This window comes from Gadus morhua, chromosome 22 (genome assembly GCF_902167405.1).
Source record: "Gadus morhua chromosome 22, gadMor3.0, whole genome shotgun sequence".
Lineage (NCBI taxonomy): Eukaryota > Metazoa > Chordata > Actinopteri > Gadiformes > Gadidae > Gadus > Gadus morhua.
Genome location: NC_044069.1, coordinates 1,298,333 through 1,321,721, shown reverse-complemented (window position 1 = coordinate 1,321,721; position 23,389 = coordinate 1,298,333). Strand labels below are relative to the sequence as shown.

Here is a 23,389-nt window from a genome sequence, read left to right as displayed (position 1 = left end):
GTCCTAACAACTACAATATCTAACCCAACAACCACCACAACTGGACTAACAACTACCCCAGATAGTGCAACTACCACCTTAGATGGACCCACAACAACCACAACTGGACAAACAACAGCCACACCTGGACCAACAACTACCACATCTAGCCAAACAATAAGCACAGCAAACCCAACATCAACCGCAGCTGTTCCAACAACTATCACAGTTGGACCAACAACTACCACAGCTGCCCCAACAACTACCACAGCTGGACCAACGACAATCACCGCTGGACCAACAACTACCAATGCTGAACAGAAAACTACCCCAGTCGGCCCAACAACCACCACACCCGGACAAATAACAACCACAGGTGGACAAACATTGACAACAATTAGCCCAACAAAAACTACAGCAAACCCAACTACAACCACACTTAACCCAATAACTACCACAGCTAGACCAACAACTACAACAGCTGTCCTAACGACTACAATATCTAACCCAAACACCACCACAATTGGACTAACAACTACCCCAGCTAGCGCAACTAACACCATAGATGGACCCACAACAACCACAACTGGACAAACGACAGCCACACCTGGACCAACAACTACGAAAGCAGGACCAACGACAATCACCGCCGGACCAAAAACTACAACAGCTGAACAGACAACTACCCCAGTCGGCCCAACTACCACCACAACCGGACAAACAATAACCACAGCTGGACAGACAACTACCACAGTCGGCCCAACTACCAGCACACCTGGACAAACAACTACAACAGCTGAAGAGCCAACTACCCCAGTCCGCCGAACTACCTCCACACCTGGACAGACAACAACCACAGCTGGACAAACATCTACAACAACTAGCCAAACAACAACCACAGCAAACCCCACAACAACCACACTTAATACAATTACTACCACGGTGAGCCCAACAACTTCCAAAGCTGGAACAACTACCACTGCTGGACTAACCACAATCACAGCAGAACAGACAACTACCACAGCTGGACCAAATACCACCACACCTGGACAAACAACAACCACAGCTGGACCAACAACGACTACCAATGGACCAACAACAACCACAGCTGCCCCAACCAAGAAGACTGCTGGAACAACAACTACCACAGCTGAACCAACAACAACCACAGCTGGACCAACAACTACGAAAGCTGGACCAACGACAACCACCGCCGGACCAACAACTACCACAGCTGAACAGACAACTACCACAGTCGGCCCAACTACCACAACACCTGGACAAACAACTACAACAGCTGAACAGCCAACTTCCCCAGTCGGCCTAATTACCACCACAAGTAGCCCAACAGCAACCACAGCAAACCCCACAACAACCACACTAAACCAAATATCTACCACGGTGAGCCCAACAACTTCCACTGCTGGACTAACAACAATCACAGCGTACCAGACAACTACCACAACTGGCCCAAATACCACTACACCTGGACCAAAAACTACCTCAGCTGAACAGACAACTACCACAGCCGGCCAAACTACCACCCCACCTGGACAAAAAGCAACCTCAGCTGGACAAACAACTACCGCAGCAAGCCCAACAACAACCACAGCTACCCCAACAACTACCACAGCTTTCCTAACAACTACAATATCTAACCCAACAACCACCACAACTGGACTAACAACTACCCCAGCTAGTGCAACTACCACCATAGATGGACCCACAACAACCACAACTGGACAAACAACAGCCACACCTGGACCAACATCTACCACATCTAGCCAAACAATAAGCACAGCAAACCCAACATCTACCACAGCTGTTCCAACAACTATCACAGTTGGACCAACAACTACCACAGCTGCCCAAACAACTACCACTGCTGGACTAACCACAATCACAGCAGAACAGACAACTACCACAGCTGGACCAAATACCACCACACCTGGACAAACAACAACCACAGCTGGACCAACAACGACTACCAATGGACCAACAACAACCACAGCTGCCCCAACCAAGAAGACTGCTGGAACAACAACTACCACAGCTGAACCAACAACAACCACAGCTGGACCAACAACTACGAAAGCTGGACCAACGACAACCACCGCCGGACCAACAACTACCACAGCTGAACAGACAACTACCACAGTCGGCCCAACTACCACAACACCTGGACAAACAACTACAACAGCTGAACAGCCAACTACCCCAGTCAGCCTAATTACCACCACAAGTAGCCCAACAGCAACCACAGCAAACCCCACAACAACCACACTAAACCAAATATCTACCACGGTGAGCCCAACAACTTCCACTGCTGGACTAACAACAATCACAGCGTACCAGACAACTACCACAACTGGCCCAAATACCACTACACCTGGACCAAAAACTACCTCAGCTGAACAGACAACTACCACAGCCGGCCAAACTACCACCCCACCTGGACAAAAAGCAACCTCAGCTGGACAAACAACTACCGCAGCAAGCCCAACAACAACCACAGCTACCCCAACAACTACCACAGCTTTCCTAACAACTACAATATCTAACCCAACAACCACCACAACTGGACTAACAACTACCCCAGCTAGTGCAACTACCACCATAGATGGACCCACAACAACCACAACTGGACAAACAACAGCCACACCTGGACCAACATCTACCACATCTAGCCAAACAATAAGCACAGCAAACCCAACATCTACCACAGCTGTTCCAACAACTATCACAGTTGGACCAACAACTACCACAGCTGCCCAAACAACTACCACAGCTGGACCAACAACTACCACAGCTGGACCAACAACTACCACAGCTGCCCCAACAACTACCACAGCTGGACCAACGACAATCACCGCTGGACCAACAACTACGACAGCTGTCCCAATGACTACTAGAGCTGAACAGCCAATTACCAAATCTGTCCCAACTACCACCACAGCTGGACAGACAACTACCCCAGTCGGCCAAACTGCCACCGCAACTTTACAAACAACAACCTCAGCTGGACCAACAACTACCACAGCTAACCCAACAACAACCACACTAAACACAATAACCACCACAGCTTACCCAACAACTACCACAGCTAGCCCAAGAACTACGACAGCTGTCCTAGCAACCACAATATCTAACCCAACCGCCACCTCAGCTGGACCAACAACTACTCCAGCTGGCACAACTACCACCACAGCTGGACCAAGAACAACCACAACTGGACCAAGAACTACCACAGCTGGCCCAACTAGCACCACACCTGGACAGACAACCACCACAGCTGGCCCAACTACCACCACACCTGGACAAACAACAACCACAGCTGGCCCAACTACCACCACAGATTTACAAACAACAACAACCTTAGCTGGACAGACAACAACCGGAGCTAGCCCAATAACTACCACAACTGGAACAAAAACAACCACAGCTAACCCAACAACAAGCACACTGAACACAATAATCACCAGAGCTAGCCCAATAACTACGACAAATGTCCCAATGACTACAATATCTATCCCAATTACCACCACAGCTGGACAAACAACTACCACCACTGGACATACAACTACCTCATCTAGCCAAACAATAACAACAGCAAACCCAACAACAACCACAACTGTCCCAACAACTACCTCATCTAGCCAAACAATAACCACAGCAAATCCCTCAACTACCACAGCTGTCCCAACAACTATCACAGTTGGACCAACAACTACCACCGCTGTCCCAACAATGACAGCCAGCCCAACAACAACAACAAATGGACCAAGAACTAACGCAGCCGGACAAACAGAAACCTCAGTAAACCCAACAACTACCACAGCTGTTCCAACAACTAACACAGTTGGACCAACAACTACGACAGCTGTCCCGACGACTACTAGAGCTGAACAGCCAATTACCAAATCTGTCCCAACTACCACCACAGCTGGACAGACAACTACCCCAGTCGGCCAAACTGCCACCGCAACTTTACAAACAACAACCTCAGCTGGACCAAAAACTACCACAGCTAACCCAACAACAACCACACTAAACACAATAACCACCACAGCTTACCCAACAACTACCACAGCTAGCCCAAGAACTACGACAGCTGTCCTAGCAACCACAATATCTAACCCAACTGCCACCTCAGCTGGACTAACAACTACTCCAGCTGGCACAACTACCACCACAGCTGGACCAAGAACAACCACAACTGGACCAAGAACTACCACAGCTGGCCCAACTAGCACCACACCTGGACAGACAACCACCACAGCTGGCCCAACTACCACCACACCTGGACGAACAACAACCACAGCTGGCCCGACTACCACCACAGATTTACAAACAACAACCTTAGCTGGACAGACAACAACCGGAGCTAGCCCAATAACTACCACAGCTGGAACAAAAACAACCACAGCTAACCCAACAACAAGCACACTGAACACAATAATCACCAGAGCTAGCCCAATAACTACGACAAATGTCCCAATAACTACAATATCTATCCCAATTACCACCACAGCTGGACAAACAACTACCAACACTGGACATACAACTACCTCATCTAGCCAAACAATAACAACAGCAAACCCAACATCAACCACAACTGTCCCAACAACTACCACATCTAGACAACCAATAACCACAGCAAATCCATCAACTACCACAGTTGGACCAACAACTACCACCGCTGTCCCAACAATGACAGCCAGCCCAACCACAACAACAAATGGACCAAGAACTAACGCAGCCGGACAAACAGAAACCTCAGCAAACCCAACAACTACCACAGCTGTTCCAACAACTATCACAGTTGGACCAACAACTACGACAGCTGTCCCAACGACTACTAGAGCTGAACAGCCAATTACCAAATCTGTCCCAACTACCACCACAGCTGGACAGACAACTACCCCAGTCGGCCAAACTGCCACCGCAACTTTACAAACAACAACCTCAGCTGGACCAACAACTACCACAGCTAACCCAACAACAACCACACTAAACACAATAACCACCACAGCTTACCCAACAACTACCACAGCTAGCCCAAGAACTATGACAGCTGTCCTAGCAACCACAATATCTAACCCAACCGCCACCTCAGCTGGACCAACAACTACTACAGCTGGCACAACTACCACCACAGCTGGACCAAGAACAACCACAACTGGACCAAGAACTACCACAGCTGGCCCAACTAGCACCACACCTGGACAGACAACCACCACAGCTGGCCCAACTACCACCACACCTGGACAAACAACAACCACAGCTGGCCCAACTACCACCACACCTGGACAAACAACAACCACAGCTGGCCCAACTACCACCACAGATTTACAAACAACAACCTTAGCTGGACAGACAACAACTGGAGCTAGCCCAATAACTACCACAGCTGGAACAAAAACAACCACAGCTAACCCAACAACAAGCACACTGAACACAATAATCACCAGAGCTAGCCCAATAACTACGACAAATGTCCCAATAACTACAATATCTATCCCAATTACCACCACAGCTGGACAAACAACTACCACCACTGGACATACAACTACCTCATCTAGCCAAACAATAACAACAGCAAAACCAACAACAACCACAACTGTCCCAACAACTACCTCATCTAGCCAAACAATAACAACAGCAAACCCAACAACAACCACAACTGTCCCAACAACTACCACATCTAGACAAACAATAACCAGAGCAAATCCATCAACTACTACAGCTGTTCCAACAACTATCACAGTTGGACCAACAACTACCACCCCTGTCCCAACAATGACAGCCAGCCCAACAACAACAACAAATGGACCAAGAACTAACGCAGCCGGACAAACAGAAACCTCAGTAAACCCAACAACTACCATAGATAGCCCTATAACTACAACAGCTGTCCCATCAACTACCACAGCTAACCCAACTACCACCATACCTGGACTAACAACAAACAAAGCTGGTCCATCAACTACCACAGATGACCCAACTACCACCACAGCTGGACAAACAACTACCAGAGCTAGCCCAACAAAAACAACAGCAAACCCATCAACTATCACTGCTAGCCCTACAACTACAACAGCTGTCCCAACAACTACCACAGCTGGACCAACAACTATCACCGCTGGACCAACAACAACCACAGCTGCACCAACGACAACCACAGCTGCACCAACGACAACCACAGCTGGACCAACTACAATCACAGTTGAACCAACGATAACCACATCTGGACAACCAACAGCCACAGCATACCCAACATCTATCACAGCTACCCCAGCAAGTACGACATCTGGCCCAGCAACTACCACATCTAGCCCAACTTCAACAACAGCTGCCCAAATTACCACCACAGCTAGCCCAATAACAACCACAGCAAACCCAATAAATACCACAGCTGGACCATCAGCTACCATAGCTGGACCAACAACTACCACCGCTGGCCCAAGTACCAAAACATCAAGCCCCACAACAACCACAGCTGGACCAACAACTACAACAGCTATCCGAACATCTACCACAGCTGGACCAACTTCTCTAATAGCTTTCCCAATTACAATAACAGCTGGCCAAACTAAAACAGCTGGACCATCAACAACCACGGCTGAACCAACAACTACCACAGCTATCCGAACAACTACCCCAGCTGGACCAACTTCTCTAACAGTATTCCCAACTACAACAACAGCTGGCCCAAATGAAACACCTGTCCCATCAACTACAACACATGGCACAGGTAAAGCAACCAGAGCTGGCCTATCTACAGCCAGGCAGATTATAAACATTGCTGGCCCTTCTATAACCACAGCTGGCCCAACAACGACCACAGCAGTCCAAAGCACTACAACTACAGCAGACCCATATGCAGCAACGAAAGCTGGCATTACTTTCAATGCAGCTTCCCCAACTACATCAATTGCATCTGGTCAAACAACAAGGAAAGCTGGCTCAACGAAAACCACAGCTGGACCAACAACGACCACAGCTGGACCAACTACAACCAAAAGTGGGCTTTATACGTCATCCAAACTTGGCCAAAGAACAACCATAGCTGGCCCTACAATGTCAAATGCTGCTCCATCAATAACCACAGCTGGCCTAATTACAACAATAGATGTACTGGTTGCAATCACAACTGGCCCAACTACAAGTTCAGCTGATTTGAATACCACTGCAGGAGTCACAATGACCAGAGCTGATTTGAATAGCGCAGCTGGCAATTCTACGACAACAACAGGTCCAACTTTAAATACAGTTGGCCCAACTACAACCACAGATGACCTGACTGCAAACATAGTTGGGCTAACAGAAACCCCTATGGGGTTAGTAATTGGAGTTACTAGTGAAGGAGCTATCATAGCAGAAGGAGTTACTGCACAGGAAGCCATAGGAGCAGGAGCAATGATTCCAAAGGGAACAACCACAGCTGGCCACACTTCAACTGCAACTGAACAGACTGCAACAAAAGCTGGCCAAACAATCCCAGCTGGGTTAACAATTACCCAGGCTGGCCCAACAGAAAACCCAAGGGGCCCAACTAAAAGCAAAGCTGGAGTAACGAGTGAAGGAGTTAGCATAGCAGGAGGAGGTGCTACAAAGGGGGCAACAGGAAAAGGAGGACTTATTCCACAGGGAACCAACACAGCTGGCCCTGCTACAACTACAGCTGGCCCTGCTACAGCTATAGTTGGCCCAACTAGAACTACAGCTGGCCCAACTAAAAATACAGCTGGTCCAGTTACAATGACAGCTGGCTCAACTAAAAATACTTCTGGTCCAACTACCAAAACAACTAAAGCAGGTCCACAAACTACCAAAACTGGCAAAACAACAACCACAGGTGTTCTGACTGCAAACGTAGTTGGCAAAACCTCAACCCAAATGAGCTTAACTAGAAAATCAGCTGTACTCAATGGTGAAGAAACAAGTGCAGCAGGAGAAGTTGGTCCACAGCAAACAACCAAAGCTGGCCAAACTGCAACCACAGATTACCCGGCTAAAAATACAGCTGAACCAACAGCAAACCCAAGGGGCCCAACTAAAAGCATAGCTGGAGTAACGAGTGAAGGAGTTAGCATGGCAGGAGGAGGTGCTGCAAAGGGGGCAACAGGAAAAGGAGGACTTATTCCACAGGGAACCAACACAGCTGGCCCTGCTACAACTACAGCTGGCCCTGCTACAGCTATAGTTGGCCCGACTAGAACTACAGCTGGCCAAACTACAAGTACAGCTGGCCCAATTACAATGACAGCTGGCCCTGCTAAAACTATAGCTGGCCCAACTAGAACTACAGCTGGCCAAACTATAACTACAGCTGGCCCAACTGCCAAAACAACCAAAGCAGGTCCACAAACTACCAAAACTGGCAAAACTGTAACCACAGGTGTTCTGACTGCAAACATAGTTGTCCCATCCACATACCAAATGGGCTCATTTAAAACATCAGCTGGGCACAATGGTGGAGAAGCAAATACATCAGGTGAAGTTGATCCACAGCACACAACCAAAGCTGGCCAAACTGCAACCACAGATTACCCATCTACAACCACTGGTGTCCTGAATAAAACCTTTGCTGGTCCAACTGCAGCAACAACAGGCCCAGCTAAAAATACAGCTGAACCAACAGCAAACCCAAGGGGCCCAACTAAAAGCATAGCTGGAGTAACGAGTGAAGGAGTTAGCATAGCAGGAGGAGGTGCTACAAAGGGGCAAACAGGAAAAGGAGGACTTACTCAACAGGGAACCAACACAGCTGGCCCTGCTACAACTACAGCTGGCCCTGCTACAGCTATAGTTGGCCCAACTAGAACTACAGCTGGCCAAACTACAAGTACAGCTGGCCCAATTACAATGACAGCCGGCCCTGCTAAAACTATAGCTGGCCCAACTAGAACTACAGCTGGCCAAACTATAACTACAGCTGGCCCAACTGCCAAAACAACCAAAGCAGGTTCACAAACTACCAAAACTGGCAAAACTGTAACCACAGGTGTTCTGACTGCAAACATAGTTGTCCCATCCACATATCAAATGGGCTCATTTAAAACATCAGCTGGACACAATGGTGGAGAAGCAAATACATCAGGTGAAGTTGATCCACAGCACACAACCAAAGCTGGCCAAACTGCAACCACAGATTACCCATCTACAACCACTGGTGTCCTGAATAAAACCTTTGCTGGTCCAACTGCAGCAACAACAGGCCCAGCTAAAAATACAGCTGAACCAACAGCAAACCCAAGGGGCCCAACTAAAAGCATAGCTGGAGTAACGAGTGAAGGAGTTAGCATAGCAGGAGGAGGTGCTACAAAGGGGCAAACAGGAAAAGGAGGACTTACTCAACAGGGAACCAACACAGCTGGCCCTGCTACAACTACAGCTGGCCCTGCTACAGCTATAGTTGGCCCAACTAGAACTACAGCTGGCCCAATTACAATGACAGCTGGCCCTGCTAAAACTATAGCTGGCCCAACTAGAGCTACAGCTGGCCAAACTATAACTACAGCTGGCCCAACTACCAAAACAACCAAAGCAGGCTCACAAACTACCAAAACTGGCCCAACTAAAACCACAACAAGCCCAACTACACCTAAATCCGGCACAACTACCACCACAATGGTACCAACTCAAACGTCAGCTGAACTCGGTACTGAAGGAGAAACAGAAGCAGTAGGATGTGCTGGAGCAACAGCAACAGCTCCGGGAGTTTCGAATGCAGTCGGGGTAGAGCTGTTTATCCCCGTGGTTATGATACCATTTGCCATTTTAGTTCCAATTCAACACAGTTCAGATGGCCCAAGTACAACCACAGCTAGCCCGACAATTTGCACACCTAGCCAAACTATAAGCACAGCTGGCCCAATGACTAGCACTGCTGACTCAACTACATCCACGGCTGGCAAAAATACAACCTCAGCTGTCACAACTACAACTACATCTGGCAAAACTACCACCACAATTGTACAGACTCAAACCTCAGCTATAATGGGTACTGAAGGAGCAATAGAAGCAGGAGGGTGTGTTCCACAGGGGACAACAGACACAGCAGTTTGGAATTTAGTCGGAGTACAGCTGTTCATCCCGGTAGTTATACAACCTTTCTCCTTCTTATTTCCAAGTCAAGACAGTACGGGCAGCCCGAGTGCAACCACAGCTGGCCCAACAGTGTGCACCACTAGCCAAACTACAAGCACTGCTGGCCCATCTGTATCCACAGCAGACCCAACTACCACAGCTGGCCCAACTACAGCCATAGCTGGAGCAACAACTACCACAGCTGGACCAACAACAACAGCAGCTGGCCAAATGACTGCCACAGCTGGAACAACATCAAACACACCTGGCAGAACAACTACAACTACAGCTGGCCCATCTACAACCAAAGCTGGCCCGACTGCAAACATAGTTGCCCAAACTAAACCCCCTGCTGGACCCACTAGTGAAGGAGCTGTCATAACAGAAGTATGTGATCCACTGGAGACAACAGCTTCAGTAATTTGGGATGTAGTCGGAATACAACTGATTATCCCGGTAGTTATAATACCTATCTCCTTTTCAGTTCCTATTCAAACCAGTACAGATGGCCCAAGTACAACAACATCTAGCCTGACAATGTGCACCACTAGCCAAACTACAACATCAGCTGACATAACTACAACTACATCTGGCACAACTACCAACACAATGGTACCAACTCAAACGTCAGCTGAACTCGGTACTGAAGGAGCAACAGAAGCAGTAGGATGTGCTGGAGCAACAACAACAGCTCCTGGAGTTTGGAATGCAGTCGGAGTAGAGCTGTTTATCCCCGTAGTTATGATACCAATTTCCTTTTTAGTTCCAAGTCAACACAGTTCAGATGGCCCAAGTACAACCACAGCTAGCCCGACAATATGCATCACTAGCCAAACTATAAACACAGCTGGCCCAATGACTAGCACTGCTGACTCAACTACATCCACGGCTGGCCAAACTACAACCTCAGCTGACCCAACTACAACTACATCTGGCAAAACTACCACCACAATTGTACAGACTCAAACCTCAGCTATAATGGGCACTGAAGGAGCAATAGAAGCAGGAGGGTGTGTTCCACAGGGGACAACAGACCCAGCAGTTTGGAATTTAGTCGGAGTACAGCTGTTCATCCCGGTAGTTATACAACCTTTCTCCTTCTTATTTCCAAGTCAAGACAGTACGGGCAGCCCGAGTGCAACCACAGCTGGCCCAACAGTGTGCACCACTAGCCAAACTACAAGCACTGCTGGCCCATCTGTATCCACAGCAGACCCAACTACCACAGCTGGCCCAACTACAGCCATAGCTGGAGCAACAACTACCACAGCTGGACCAACAACAACAGCAGCTGGCCAAATGACTGCCACAGCTGGAACAACATCAAACACACCTGGCAGAACAACTACAACTACAGCTGGCCCATCTACAACCAAAGCTGGCCCGACTGCAAACATAGTTGGCCAAACTAAACCCCCAGCTGGACACACTAGTGAAGGAGCTGTCATAACAGAAGTATGCAATCCACAGGGGACAACAGCTTCAGTAATTTGGGATGTAGTTGGAATACAACTGATTATCCCGGTAGTTATAATACCTATCTCCTTTTCAGTTCCTATTCAAACCAGTACAGATAGCCCAAGTACAACAACAGCTAGCCTGACAATGTGCACCTCCAGCCAAACTACAACATCAGCTGACATAACTACAACTACATCTGGCCCAACTACCACCACAATGGTACCAACTCAAACGTCAGCTGAACTCGGTACTGAAGGAGCAACCGAAGCAGTAGGATGTGCTGGAGCAACAACACCAGCTCCGGGAGTTTGGAATGCAGTCGGAGTAGAGCTGTTTATCCCCATAGTTATGATACCATTTTCCTTTTTAGTTCCAAGTCAACACAGTTCAGATGGCCCAAGTACAACCACAGCTAGCCCGACAATATGCATCACTAGCCAAACTATAAGCACAGCTGGCCCAATGACTAGCACTGCTGACTCAACTACATCCACGGCTGGCCAAACTACAACCTCAGCTGACCCAACTACAACTACATCTGGCAAAACTACCACCACAATTGTACAGACTCAAACCTCAGCTATAATGGGCACTGAAGGAGCAATAGAAGCAGGAGGGTGTGTTCCACAGGGGACAACAGACCCAGCAGTTTGGAATTTAGTCGGAGTACAGCTGTTCATCCCGGTAGTTATATTACCTTTCTCCTTCTTATTTCCAAGTCAAGACAGTACGGGCAGCCCGAGTGCAACCACAGCTGGCCCAACAGTGTGCACCACTAGCCAAACTACAAGCACTGCTGGCCCATCTGTATCCACAGCAGACCCAACTACCACAGCTGGCCCAACTACAGCCATAGCTGGAGCAACAACTACCACAGCTGGACCAACAACAACAACAGCTGGCCAAATGACTGCCACAGCTGGAACAACATCAAACACACCTGGCAGAACAACTACAACTACAGCTGGCCCATCTACAACCAAAGCTGGCCCGACTGCAAACATAGTTGGCCAAACTAAACCCCCAGCTGGACACACTAGTGAAGGAGCTGTCATAACAGAAGTATGCGATCCACAGGGGACAACAGCTTCAGTAATTTGGGATGTAGTTGGAATACAACTGATTATCCCGGTAGTTATAATACCTATCTCCTTTTTAGTTCCTATTCAAACCAGTACAGATAGCCCAAGTACAACAACATCTAGCCTGACAATGTGCACCTCCAGCCAAACTACAACATCAGCTGACATAACTACAACTACATCTGGCACAACTACCAACACAATGGTAACGACTCAAACGTCAGCTGAACTCGGTACTGAAGGAGCAACCGAAGCAGTAGGATGTGCTGGAGCAACAACACCAGCTCCGGGAGTTTGGAATGCAGTCGGAGTAGAGCTGTTTATCCCCGTAGTTATGAAACCATTCTCCTTTTTAGTTCCTATTCAATTAAGTACAGATGGCCCGAGTACAACCACAGCTAGCCCGACAATGTGCACCACTACCCAAACTACAAGCACAGCTGGCCCAACGGCTAGCACGGCTGACTCAACTACATCCACAGCTGGCCAAACTGCATCCACAGCTGGCCCAATAACAACCACAGCTGGCCCAACTACAACTACATCCAGCCAAACTACCATCACAATGGTCCAAGCTAAAACCCCAGCTGGACTCACTAGTGAAGGAGCTGTAATAACAGGAGGAGGTGCTCCACTGGGGACCGCTGCTGCAGGAGTTTGGAATGTAGATGGAGTAGAGCTGATTATCCCAGCAGTTATAATACCTTTCTCCTTTTTAGTTCCTATTCAAGAAGGTACAGATGGCCCAAGTGCAACCACAGCTAGTCCGACAATGTGCACCACTAGCCAAACTACAACCACGGCAGACCCAACTACCACAGCTGGCCTGACTACAACCACAGCTGGAACAACAACTACCACAGCTGGCCCGATGACTTTCACAGCTAGCCCAACAACTACCACAGCTGGACCATCAACTACCACAGCTGACCAAATGACTGCTCCAGCTGGACCAACGTCAAACACACCTGGCAGAACAACTAAAACTACATCTGGCCCAAGTGAAACCGCAGGTGACCTGACTGTAAACATTGTTGGCCAAACTACAACCCCAGCTGGACCCACTAGTGAAGGAGCTGTGAATCTAGTTGGAGTAGAGCTGATTATCCCAGTAGTTATACTACCTTACTCCTTTTCAGTTCCAAGTCCAGACAGTACAGAGGACCCAAGTACAACCACAGCTAGCCCGACAATGAGCACCACTAGCCAAACTACAAGCATAGCTAGCCCAACTGCAGCCACGGCAGACCCAACTACCACAGCTGGACTAACAAGTACCACAGGTGGCCTGAATACAACCACAGCAGACCCAACTACCACAGCTGGACTAACAAGTACCACAGCTGGCCTGACTACAACCACAGCAGGCCCATCTACCACAGCTGGACTAACAAGTACCACAGCTGGCCTGACTACAACCACAGCAGGCCCATCTACCACAGCTGGACCAACTAGTGAAGGAGCTGTAATAACAGGAGGATCTGCTCCACTGGGGATGACAGCTCCAGGAGTTTGGAATGCAGTGGGAGTACAGATGATAATCCCCGTAGTTATAATACCGTTCTCCTTTTTAGTTCCTATTCAAACCAGTACAGATGGCCCAAGTACAACAACATCTAGCCTGACAATGTGCACCACCAGCCAAACTACAACCTCAGCTGACATAACTACAACTACATCTGGCCCAACTACCACCACAATGGTAACGACTCAAACGTCAGCTGAACTCGGTACTGAAGGAGCAACAGAAGCAGTAGGATGTGCTGGAGCAACAGCAACAGCTCCTGGAGTATGGAATGCAGTCGGAGTAGAGCTGTTTATCCCCGTAGTTATGAAACCATTCTCCTTTTTAGTTCCTATTCAATTAAGTACAGATGGCCCGAGTACAACCACAGCTAGCCCGACAATGTGCACCACTACCCAAACTACAAGCACAGCTGGCCCAACGGCTAGCACGGCTGACTCAACTACATCCACAGCTGGCCAAACTGCATCCACAGCTGGCCCAATGACAACCACAGCTGGCCCAACTACAACTACATCCAGCCAAACTACCATCACAATGGTCCAAGCTAAAACCCCAGCTGGACTCACTAGTGAAGGAGCTGTAATAACAGGAGGAGGTGCTCCACTGGGGACCGCTGCTGCAGGAGTTTGGAATGTAGATGGAGTAGAGCTGATTATCCCAGCAGTTATAATACCTTTCTCCTTTTTAGTTCCTATTCAAGAAGGTACAGATGGCCCAAGTGCAACCACAGCTAGTCCGACAATGTGCACCACTAGCCAAACTACAACCACGGCAGACCCAACTACCACAGCTGGCCTGACTACAACCACAGCTGGAACAACAACTACCACAGCTGGCCCGATGACTTTCACAGCTAGCCCAACAACTACCACAGCTGGACCATCAACTACCACAGCTGACCAAATGACTGCTCCAGCTGGACCAACGTCAAACACACCTGGCAGAACAACTAAAACTACATCTGGCCCAAGTGAAACCGCAGGTGACCTGACTGTAAACATTGTTGGCCAAACTACAACCCCAGCTGGACCCACTAGTGAAGGAGCTGTGAATCTAGTTGGAGTAGAGCTGATTATCCCAGTAGTTATACTACCTTACTCCTTTTCAGTTCCAAGTCCAGACAGTACAGAGGACCCAAGTACAACCACAGCTAGCCCGACAATGAGCACCACTAGCCAAACTACAAGCATAGCTAGCCCAACTGCAGCCACGGCAGACCCAACTACCACAGCTGGACTAACAAGTACCACAGGTGGCCTGAATACAACCACAGCAGACCCAACTACCACAGCTGGACTAACAAGTACCACAGCTGGCCTGACTACAACCACAGCAGGCCCATCTACCACAGCTGGACTAACAAGTACCACAGCTGGCCTGACTACAACCACAGCAGGCCCATCTACCACAGCTGGACCAACTAGTGAAGGAGCTGTAATAACAGGAGGATCTGCTCCACTGGGGATGACAGCTCCAGGAGTTTGGAATGCAGTGGGAGTACAGATGATAATCCCCGTAGTTATAATACCGTTCTCCTTTTCCGGTCCTATTCAAGGCAGTACAGATGGCCAAAGTGCAACCACAGCTAGCCCGACAATGTGCACCACTAGCCAAACTACAAGCACAGCTGGCCCAACTGCAACAACGGCAGACCCAACTACCACAGCTGGAACATCTACAACCACAGTTGGCCAGACTACAACCACAGCTGGAACAACAACTACCACAGCTGGCCCAATGACTTTCACAGCTAGCCCAACAACTACTACAGCTGGACCATCAACTATCAAAACGGGCCCAATGACTACCACAGCTGGACCAACAACTACAACAGCTGACCAAATGACTGCTCCAGCTGGACCAACGTCAAACACACCTGGCAGAACAACTAAAACTGCATCTGGCCCAAGTGAAACCGCAGGTGACCTGACTGTTAACATTGTTGGCCAAACTACAACCCCAGCTGGACCCACTAGTGAAGGAGCTGTGAATCTAGTTGGAGTAAAGCTGATTATCCCAGTATTTATACTACCTTACTCCTTTTCAGTTCCAAGTCCAGACAGTACAGAGGACCCAAGTACAACCACAGCTAGCCCGACAATGAGCACCACTAGCCAAACTACAAGCATAGCTAGCCCAACTGCAACCACGGCAGACCCAACTACCACAGCTGGACTAACAAGTACCACAGCTGGCCTGACTACAACCACAGCAGACCCAACTACCACAGCTGGACCAACAAGTACCACAGCTGGCCTGACTACAACCACAGCAGGCCCATCTACCACAGCTGGACTAACAAGTACCACAGCTGGCCCATCTACCACAGCTGGACCAAAAACGACCACAGATGGACCAACTAGTGAAGGAGCTGTAATAACAGCAGGATCTGCTCCACTGGGGACGACAGCTCCAGGAGTTTGGAATGTAGTCGGAGTACAGATGATAATCCCGGTAGTTATAATACCTTTCTCTTTTTCTATTCCGAGTCAATACAGTCCAGCTGAGACAACCACTAGTACTGCTGGCTCATCTGCAACCACAACTGGCAGAACGACTACAACAGCTGGGCCAACTACCACCACCATTTTCCAGACTACAACCACGTCTTGCCCGACCATGTTCACTACTCGCCGAACGACTCCAACAGCTGCCCAGACGACAACCACAACAGCTACAGCTGAACTGACTACCACCACAACATCTGCAGCTGACCTGATTACCACCACAACATTTACATCTGGCCTGACTATCACGAGAACAGCGACAGCTGGCTCAACTAAAAGCACAGCCTTCACCAGAAATACAACATCAACAACTGGAGGAGTCGCACAGGAAGATGGAATTATGCATGTAGGAGGAGTGAATATGGCAGTCACGGTAATACCTTTATCAACCTCAGTTCAGAATCGATACAGTTGTCTTGTAGTAACAGTCATTGGAATCGCAGCAGAGCTTTTAATTTAGTGTTGCGTGACAAACTGGTATTATTTGCTCTCTTGGTCAATTATTAAGTGTTAGTAGATGTATAATATATATATATATTTTATTTTTTTGCAAATGTTTAATGTCTGTATCATTAAATAAAAAACGTTATTGTGAAATCATAATAGAAAATGTTATCTCACTAAATTTTCGAAAGATATCTCAAGATTTAAATTTGCATGAAATTTAGCTGACGCTTTTGTCCAAAGAGACTTACAATAAGTCCATTTGTCAGAAAAAAAAAAAAAGAAACACAATATGGGCCCTATGTTGCATCCAATTGACTTTCTCCACTGACGCAGGATTGATGAAATTGTGAAAAAACATTGTTTTACCGCAAGTGAGTGCCAAAAAGAATGAATGAATGCGGGCACGCGTGTGTGTATGAGTAAAATAATTAATGAATGTGTGCATCCATCTGTTTAAACACACACAAACTAAACACGTAACGCATAATACAGTCCATGGCAATGTATATTAAAGGGGGCACACATCCATATTTGGAGTACAAGTCGAAAACGATAATGCATACAATACTGGTAAGAAACAGGTTTGTTAATGAATTGAGTATATCATTAAATAGAACCACAGTTACCGCACATCATATGGTTGTTAAGTTTTCATTGCCAAAATGTATTGAGGACTCAGTATTTCTGAAGTTGTGGAACAAAACGATACTCCATGTGTGAATTAGGCCATCTTATTTGGCCATAATCTAAGCCATTTGAAGTTTAGAAAATCATGTGGTCATGCATTTGTCTCATCGGAGACTGCAGACGCGCTGTCAAAATATCAACCGTCAGATTCAAATGCGCTCATGGCTCTTAAAGGGGATGGGAGATGGCACTCTCATTGGTTTATTGCACGTTACGCCCAAAGCAGACCTACGGGTAATTAGGTTCCTTCAGGGCAACCCCTTTTAGATTTGCGTCTGGCGCAAGAGTTATTTATCCGCCCGTATAATAGCAACATCGCCATAGAACCGCCCACGAAGCTACTTGCGTTCGGCGCTTCTCACTTGTGTTTCAGATTGTTAAAATAGGGCCCGATATATATCACTGTGGTTACAGTAAGGATCTTCATAGAACCAAGTGCCAAGCACTAACAATCGATAGGTTAACCTATTACCCAAACCCATACAAGGAACGCTAGGATGTTCAACATACTGTTGTAGGTGTAGGCCCGGTCTGAGCCACAGGTCAGACACTTTGGTTACCAAAATTGAAATTAAAGCAAACTTGTTTGGTCATATTTGTATTATACCTGTCGCATATCATTGTAGAAGAACATATAATAATTATGACACAAATATCCAGATTCGTTAGTATTCAACTCATTACCCTCCTGCAAACACACACCAATCAAATGTAAATCTGGGTACATATGCATACATAGACACACACACAAATATCAAATGGTTATTTTTTGCAAATAATTGTGAATAAAGATATTTTAAAACGGGGAGGGAAAAGTGGATTGTGGCTCATGGACGGCAAATGGCGCCGGATCACTTTGCATCGTGTTATACACCCCGCTGGCAGCAGAGGGCGCCAGGTTCTATCACATTGTGTTATGTGTGGAGGGTTTGGTCCTGAAATATGAGGCCAAAAACACCGCCTGAACACCAACCAATGACTGCAGTGTTGCGGACTCAATGAAAACACAAAGCATCGTGGTACCATGAGCATCTTATATTATTTACTGTACTGTCACTCATTAAAATAGAGGGACAGAGAAGTGTTTGAATGAATGTACATATTAATGTGTAAGACACCGGGCTGGATCTCGAGAGAGTGCTCAAAGTGTAATTCTAACTACTGACGGGACTAATGTTCCTGGAGGAAGACATATGCACGTTTAAATATCAGCCTGGAGTCCATCAGCCCTAGGAGGGGCCATGCCCCGAGTGAGTCCCCAACAGTTTAACCCGTTGGTCTGTATCAATAGAAGATGATGTTCACTCTTTACTGGACACCAGCTGTTTGGCCACTGTTTGTCCAATGAAAAACCCTGGTTCCCAACAACATATTTTAATGTATACATATATATATATATACATACAAATATATATATATATATATATATATATATATATATATATATATATATATATATATATATATATACTCTTGTGCCCGGCGCATATGTATATATATATATATATATATATATATATATATTAGTGCTGTCAAGCGATTAAAATATGTTTTTTATATATATATAAATATATATTAGTGCTGTCAGTTAAATGCATTATTAACGGCGTTAACGCAAACCAATTTTAACCGCGTTAATTTTTTTATCACGCGATTAACGCAATTTATTATTTAAAAAAAATTTTTTTTTCCTTTGGCTCAAAACAAAGAAGCAGTAGCCTAGGCCTGTTTCAGGTAGCTGGTTTAACATACTCTGAGTTTAATCCTGCGCTCTGAGTTGGTTGACTCAGAGTTCTGGGTTGAAAAGCAACTCTGGGTTTTCGGTTTCAGAACAGGCGATCAGCGTTGGCTTAATCAACTCGGGGTGTGTTCACGCTGGGTTGAGGGCGTGCCTGTTGACTATAACGAGCCAGCATCAATGGATCTCTGATAACATGATCAAACATGGACCAAAAGCGGAGATCCACTTACTTTTCCCCACGGAATTGGAAATTCTAATGAACGCCTATGCCGAGCAGTTACCCCTTTAAACAAAAAAAAAACAATACCGCCGCGGCAGCGACAGCGCGAGAGATTGTTTGGCATGAAATAGCTGAACAAGTCAATGCCTGTGTAAAATAAATTAGTAAAATAAAATAAGAGGATAGTTTAATATCTTCCACTCATTCAATATGTATATTGTGTGTATGTGTGTGTCAATTTACGCAACCCCAAGTTGCCCCAAGAGGACTTGCAAATGAAGATGAAGTACAAAAATATAGTTCAAAAATGTAAACTAATGTTTAATTGAAATCAAATCAATTGTGCTGTTTTGCCTGCTCTACCTAATTTAACAGCTATTTTCAACATGTGATGGGCCTATATTTAAGCAGTAAATGTAAGTAGTACATTTCCCAGCCACCCCAACACTGCCAATAGTTAATAGGATTTAGAAATATTAGAAGGCTACACCTAGGCCAAATGCATTACATATATATATATATATATATATATATATATATATATATATATATATATATATATATATATATATATATATATATATATATATGTATACATGTCTTCAAAATAGTGCTTACTGAATTTTAGGGTAACATTTTCCTCCATGTTAGCAAATCGAAAAAAAGCAGAGGCCCGGAAGACTGGAGGGGGTCCACCTCTGCAGCCCTCACAGAGGCTGAGGGGATGGCCCTCAGCGAACAGAGTATGCGTCCTGTGGCTGAGGGCATCCCTGGGGGGAGCTCCTCTGACCCCGCCCCCCCACCCTCCAGGATAGAAATGCCTTTATAAGAGGTTGGTTATTCAAAATAATTAAATATGTACACGCAACACAGCACGTTACAAATTAGATGGGGCAATATTCTGGCTCAAGTAATCATTTCACTGTCTAATCATCTTCTTCCAGTTACTGATGGCGTCATCGCCCTAGGCTACTTGAACCAGATGCCCTCACCAACCTTCATGCAATTGTAACAATTCAAAAGATGCAAAAGGATGCTTTGGAGATCCAAATTTTGGAACATAAGTTAAAGGTGGGTGAGGTGGAAACTGGGATACTGTTCCCTGCTCTAAAAACATACCCAATATGAATGACTTTGTGCTTTCAGGAAATAAAGAAATCCTCATAAAAAGTAGATTGTCTTTATTAGAACACGGGCTGTGGTGGGACGAGTTATTTTGTTGAACAGTTTACTCAAAGGGTTTTACTTCAGTGAACATTGCATACGATTATGCTGAGCATGTGCGTGTAGAGAAGAACAGGATCTGGTTAAAAGCAGTACCAGGGACTTTTCTGCCTTGCATTCTTAAAATGAGTTTCTTGACTTGCAGCAGTTATAGGTCCGTGGTTAGTCAGCTACTCTGATCATCGGAAAGCCACAACGTTAAAGTGACTGTAGTAGCCTACAGAGCGGGTGGGATGCACGGGGCAGATCATTCTACTCATGCGTTAATTGCGTCAAAAAACTTAAACTTAAACTTCAAGCATGCCCCCGGTGCGTTTGACAGTTAACATGGGGGCTGAGAAGGTGGTCTAAATAAATGATGGATTGCGCTTAAAAAAGATAGCGCTCGTGAAGAAAATTATCAGGAAAATAAAGTATATCCAACCGGGTTCTTAATAATCGTTCCTCACGGAGATTCCTTCTGAGGATCGAAGCCTCTACGTACACAGGCTCTCGTAGAAAAGGACATGCCATTTCTAACACTTCCTTCTGTCGGAGAGCTGCCTTCAGCCTTATAGACAACTAACTCAGAGTAGGTCTAACCACCTCCCGAGCAGGTTAGGTCCACGGCGTATGTTGCCGCAGCAACTAACTCTCGGTTGCGCTGAAACCTGCTACTTGAAACGGAAAATCCAGAGTTTCCACTAACTCAGAGCGAACAAACTCGGGGTTGCCTCAAAACCAGCTACCTGAAACAGGCCTCTGACTGCTATGTTCAAGGCAGTACGTTTGTATGTTCATCGTTTAATTTCACTATAGGCTTTTTTTTTGTATCGTCCTGTTTTGATCAGTAAATGCCAATGTTGTTATCAATAAAAAAACATTTGCAGAAGGCAAGCCGATGCACTTCACCATGTTGATAAGAGCATTAAAATGAGAACAATTAATGGGACAAAGAAATCAAGGGATGTTTAGCATAGATAAAAGATTTGCGATTAATCGCGATTGCTCGCGATTAATCCTGAGTTAACTATGACATTAATGCGAATTAAATATTTTAATCGCTTGACAGCACTAATATATATACGTAGTCACCACCTAGTAATGCTCTTTGAATAGGTGTGTGTGTGTGTGGGTGCACATGAATATTTGTACGTGTATACATGTATAAATATGTATGTGTATACATGGATATATGTACGTGTATACGTGTATATGACATGAATGTATATACATGGGTCTATGCATGCATATTAGACTGATGCTCAGTTCTTCTGTGTTTGACATGTGGACACACCTTCACACACCGACACCACACACCATGAGGATGTGTTCCAGGTGTCCTGGGTTCTGCTCAGGTGAAACAGAGGTGACCAGTGAGTCCCCGGTTGGGAGGCGAACCGTGCCGGGCGGTGAGTCACCCTCAGCGAGAGAAGGGTTGTAAGATGTGGCAGTGACAGGTTAAGACGTGTTGGGAGGAAGTCACTGTTAGCCGGGATGGAACGCAGCTCCACTGGTTCGGCTGAAGTGGTTTGACGCTGGACTCTAACAAACAAACAGATTTGAAAGACAACCGGAGTTGGCACGCACAACGTTTGAGTTGTATTCGCTGGTAGCTGTTGCCTAATAATGAATCAGTGTGGAGAAGCTGAAAACATTATATTTTAAACGGTGTTTAGTACAGTCCCTTAAAAGTAAAAAAAAAAGGGTAACGCTTTATGTTGAGGTCCTTGAAATATGCCTTTATTAATAGGTAATAAGACCTTATTATATGCTTAATTACATTAATTGGGGTTAAAATACTATCTATAAGGGACAATAATAACTTTACTATATGCTTATTAAGGTTAATAAGTCCTTTATTAAACTGCTAATTATGCATTGGGCTGGTACAGGATCTAAAGCGGGAACAACTCATAAGTAACAATGCTTATTAAGGTTAATAAGTCATTTATTAAACTGCTAATTATGCATTTTGCAGGTACGGGATCTAAGCCGGGAACCATGCTTAGGCAAGGTTCCCTATATCCATATCAACCATATTTCGACATGTATACATATACTAGGTATTCGATTTGGTCTTCTCCATGGAGGCAACACACAGTAAACCAGAAATACAAAAACACAACACAAGGACAAATTGTACCATTATGGGCAATAAATTATTAGGGATGGAGATAGTGCAGTGTTAAATAAAATTAAAGTGCAATGGAGTTTAAGAGTTATTAAGGAGGGATATTGCTTGCTTGGGGGAAAAAACGGTGGAGGTGGACATAATAGCCCTGTACCGCAGTCCAGAGGGGAAAAATTAAACTGACTGTCGGCAGGATGAGAGGGGTAGGTCGCAATCTTCACAGCTCTGTTAATGGTTTATTAAGGTTAAAAAGTCCCTGTATTAAACTGCTCACTATGCATTTTGCAGGTACGGGACCTAAAGCAGGA

The 23,389-nt window shown here is 46.1% G+C and overlaps 1 protein-coding gene across 1 annotated transcript; it reads left to right on the top strand.

The window, feature by feature from the left end:
- The first annotated feature begins 3,754 nt into the window (after positions 1-3,754).
- Positions 3,755-12,551, top strand: LOC115536020 (mucin-5AC-like). Its single transcript, XM_030347677.1, has 6 exons — positions 3,755-3,795; positions 5,096-5,178; positions 6,269-6,624; positions 10,915-11,000; positions 11,721-11,751; positions 12,312-12,551. The coding sequence occupies exons 1-6, from the start codon at positions 3,755-3,757 to the stop codon at positions 12,549-12,551; spliced, it is 837 nt and encodes a 278-aa protein (XP_030203537.1).
- The last annotated feature ends 10,838 nt before the right edge of the window (positions 12,552-23,389 follow it).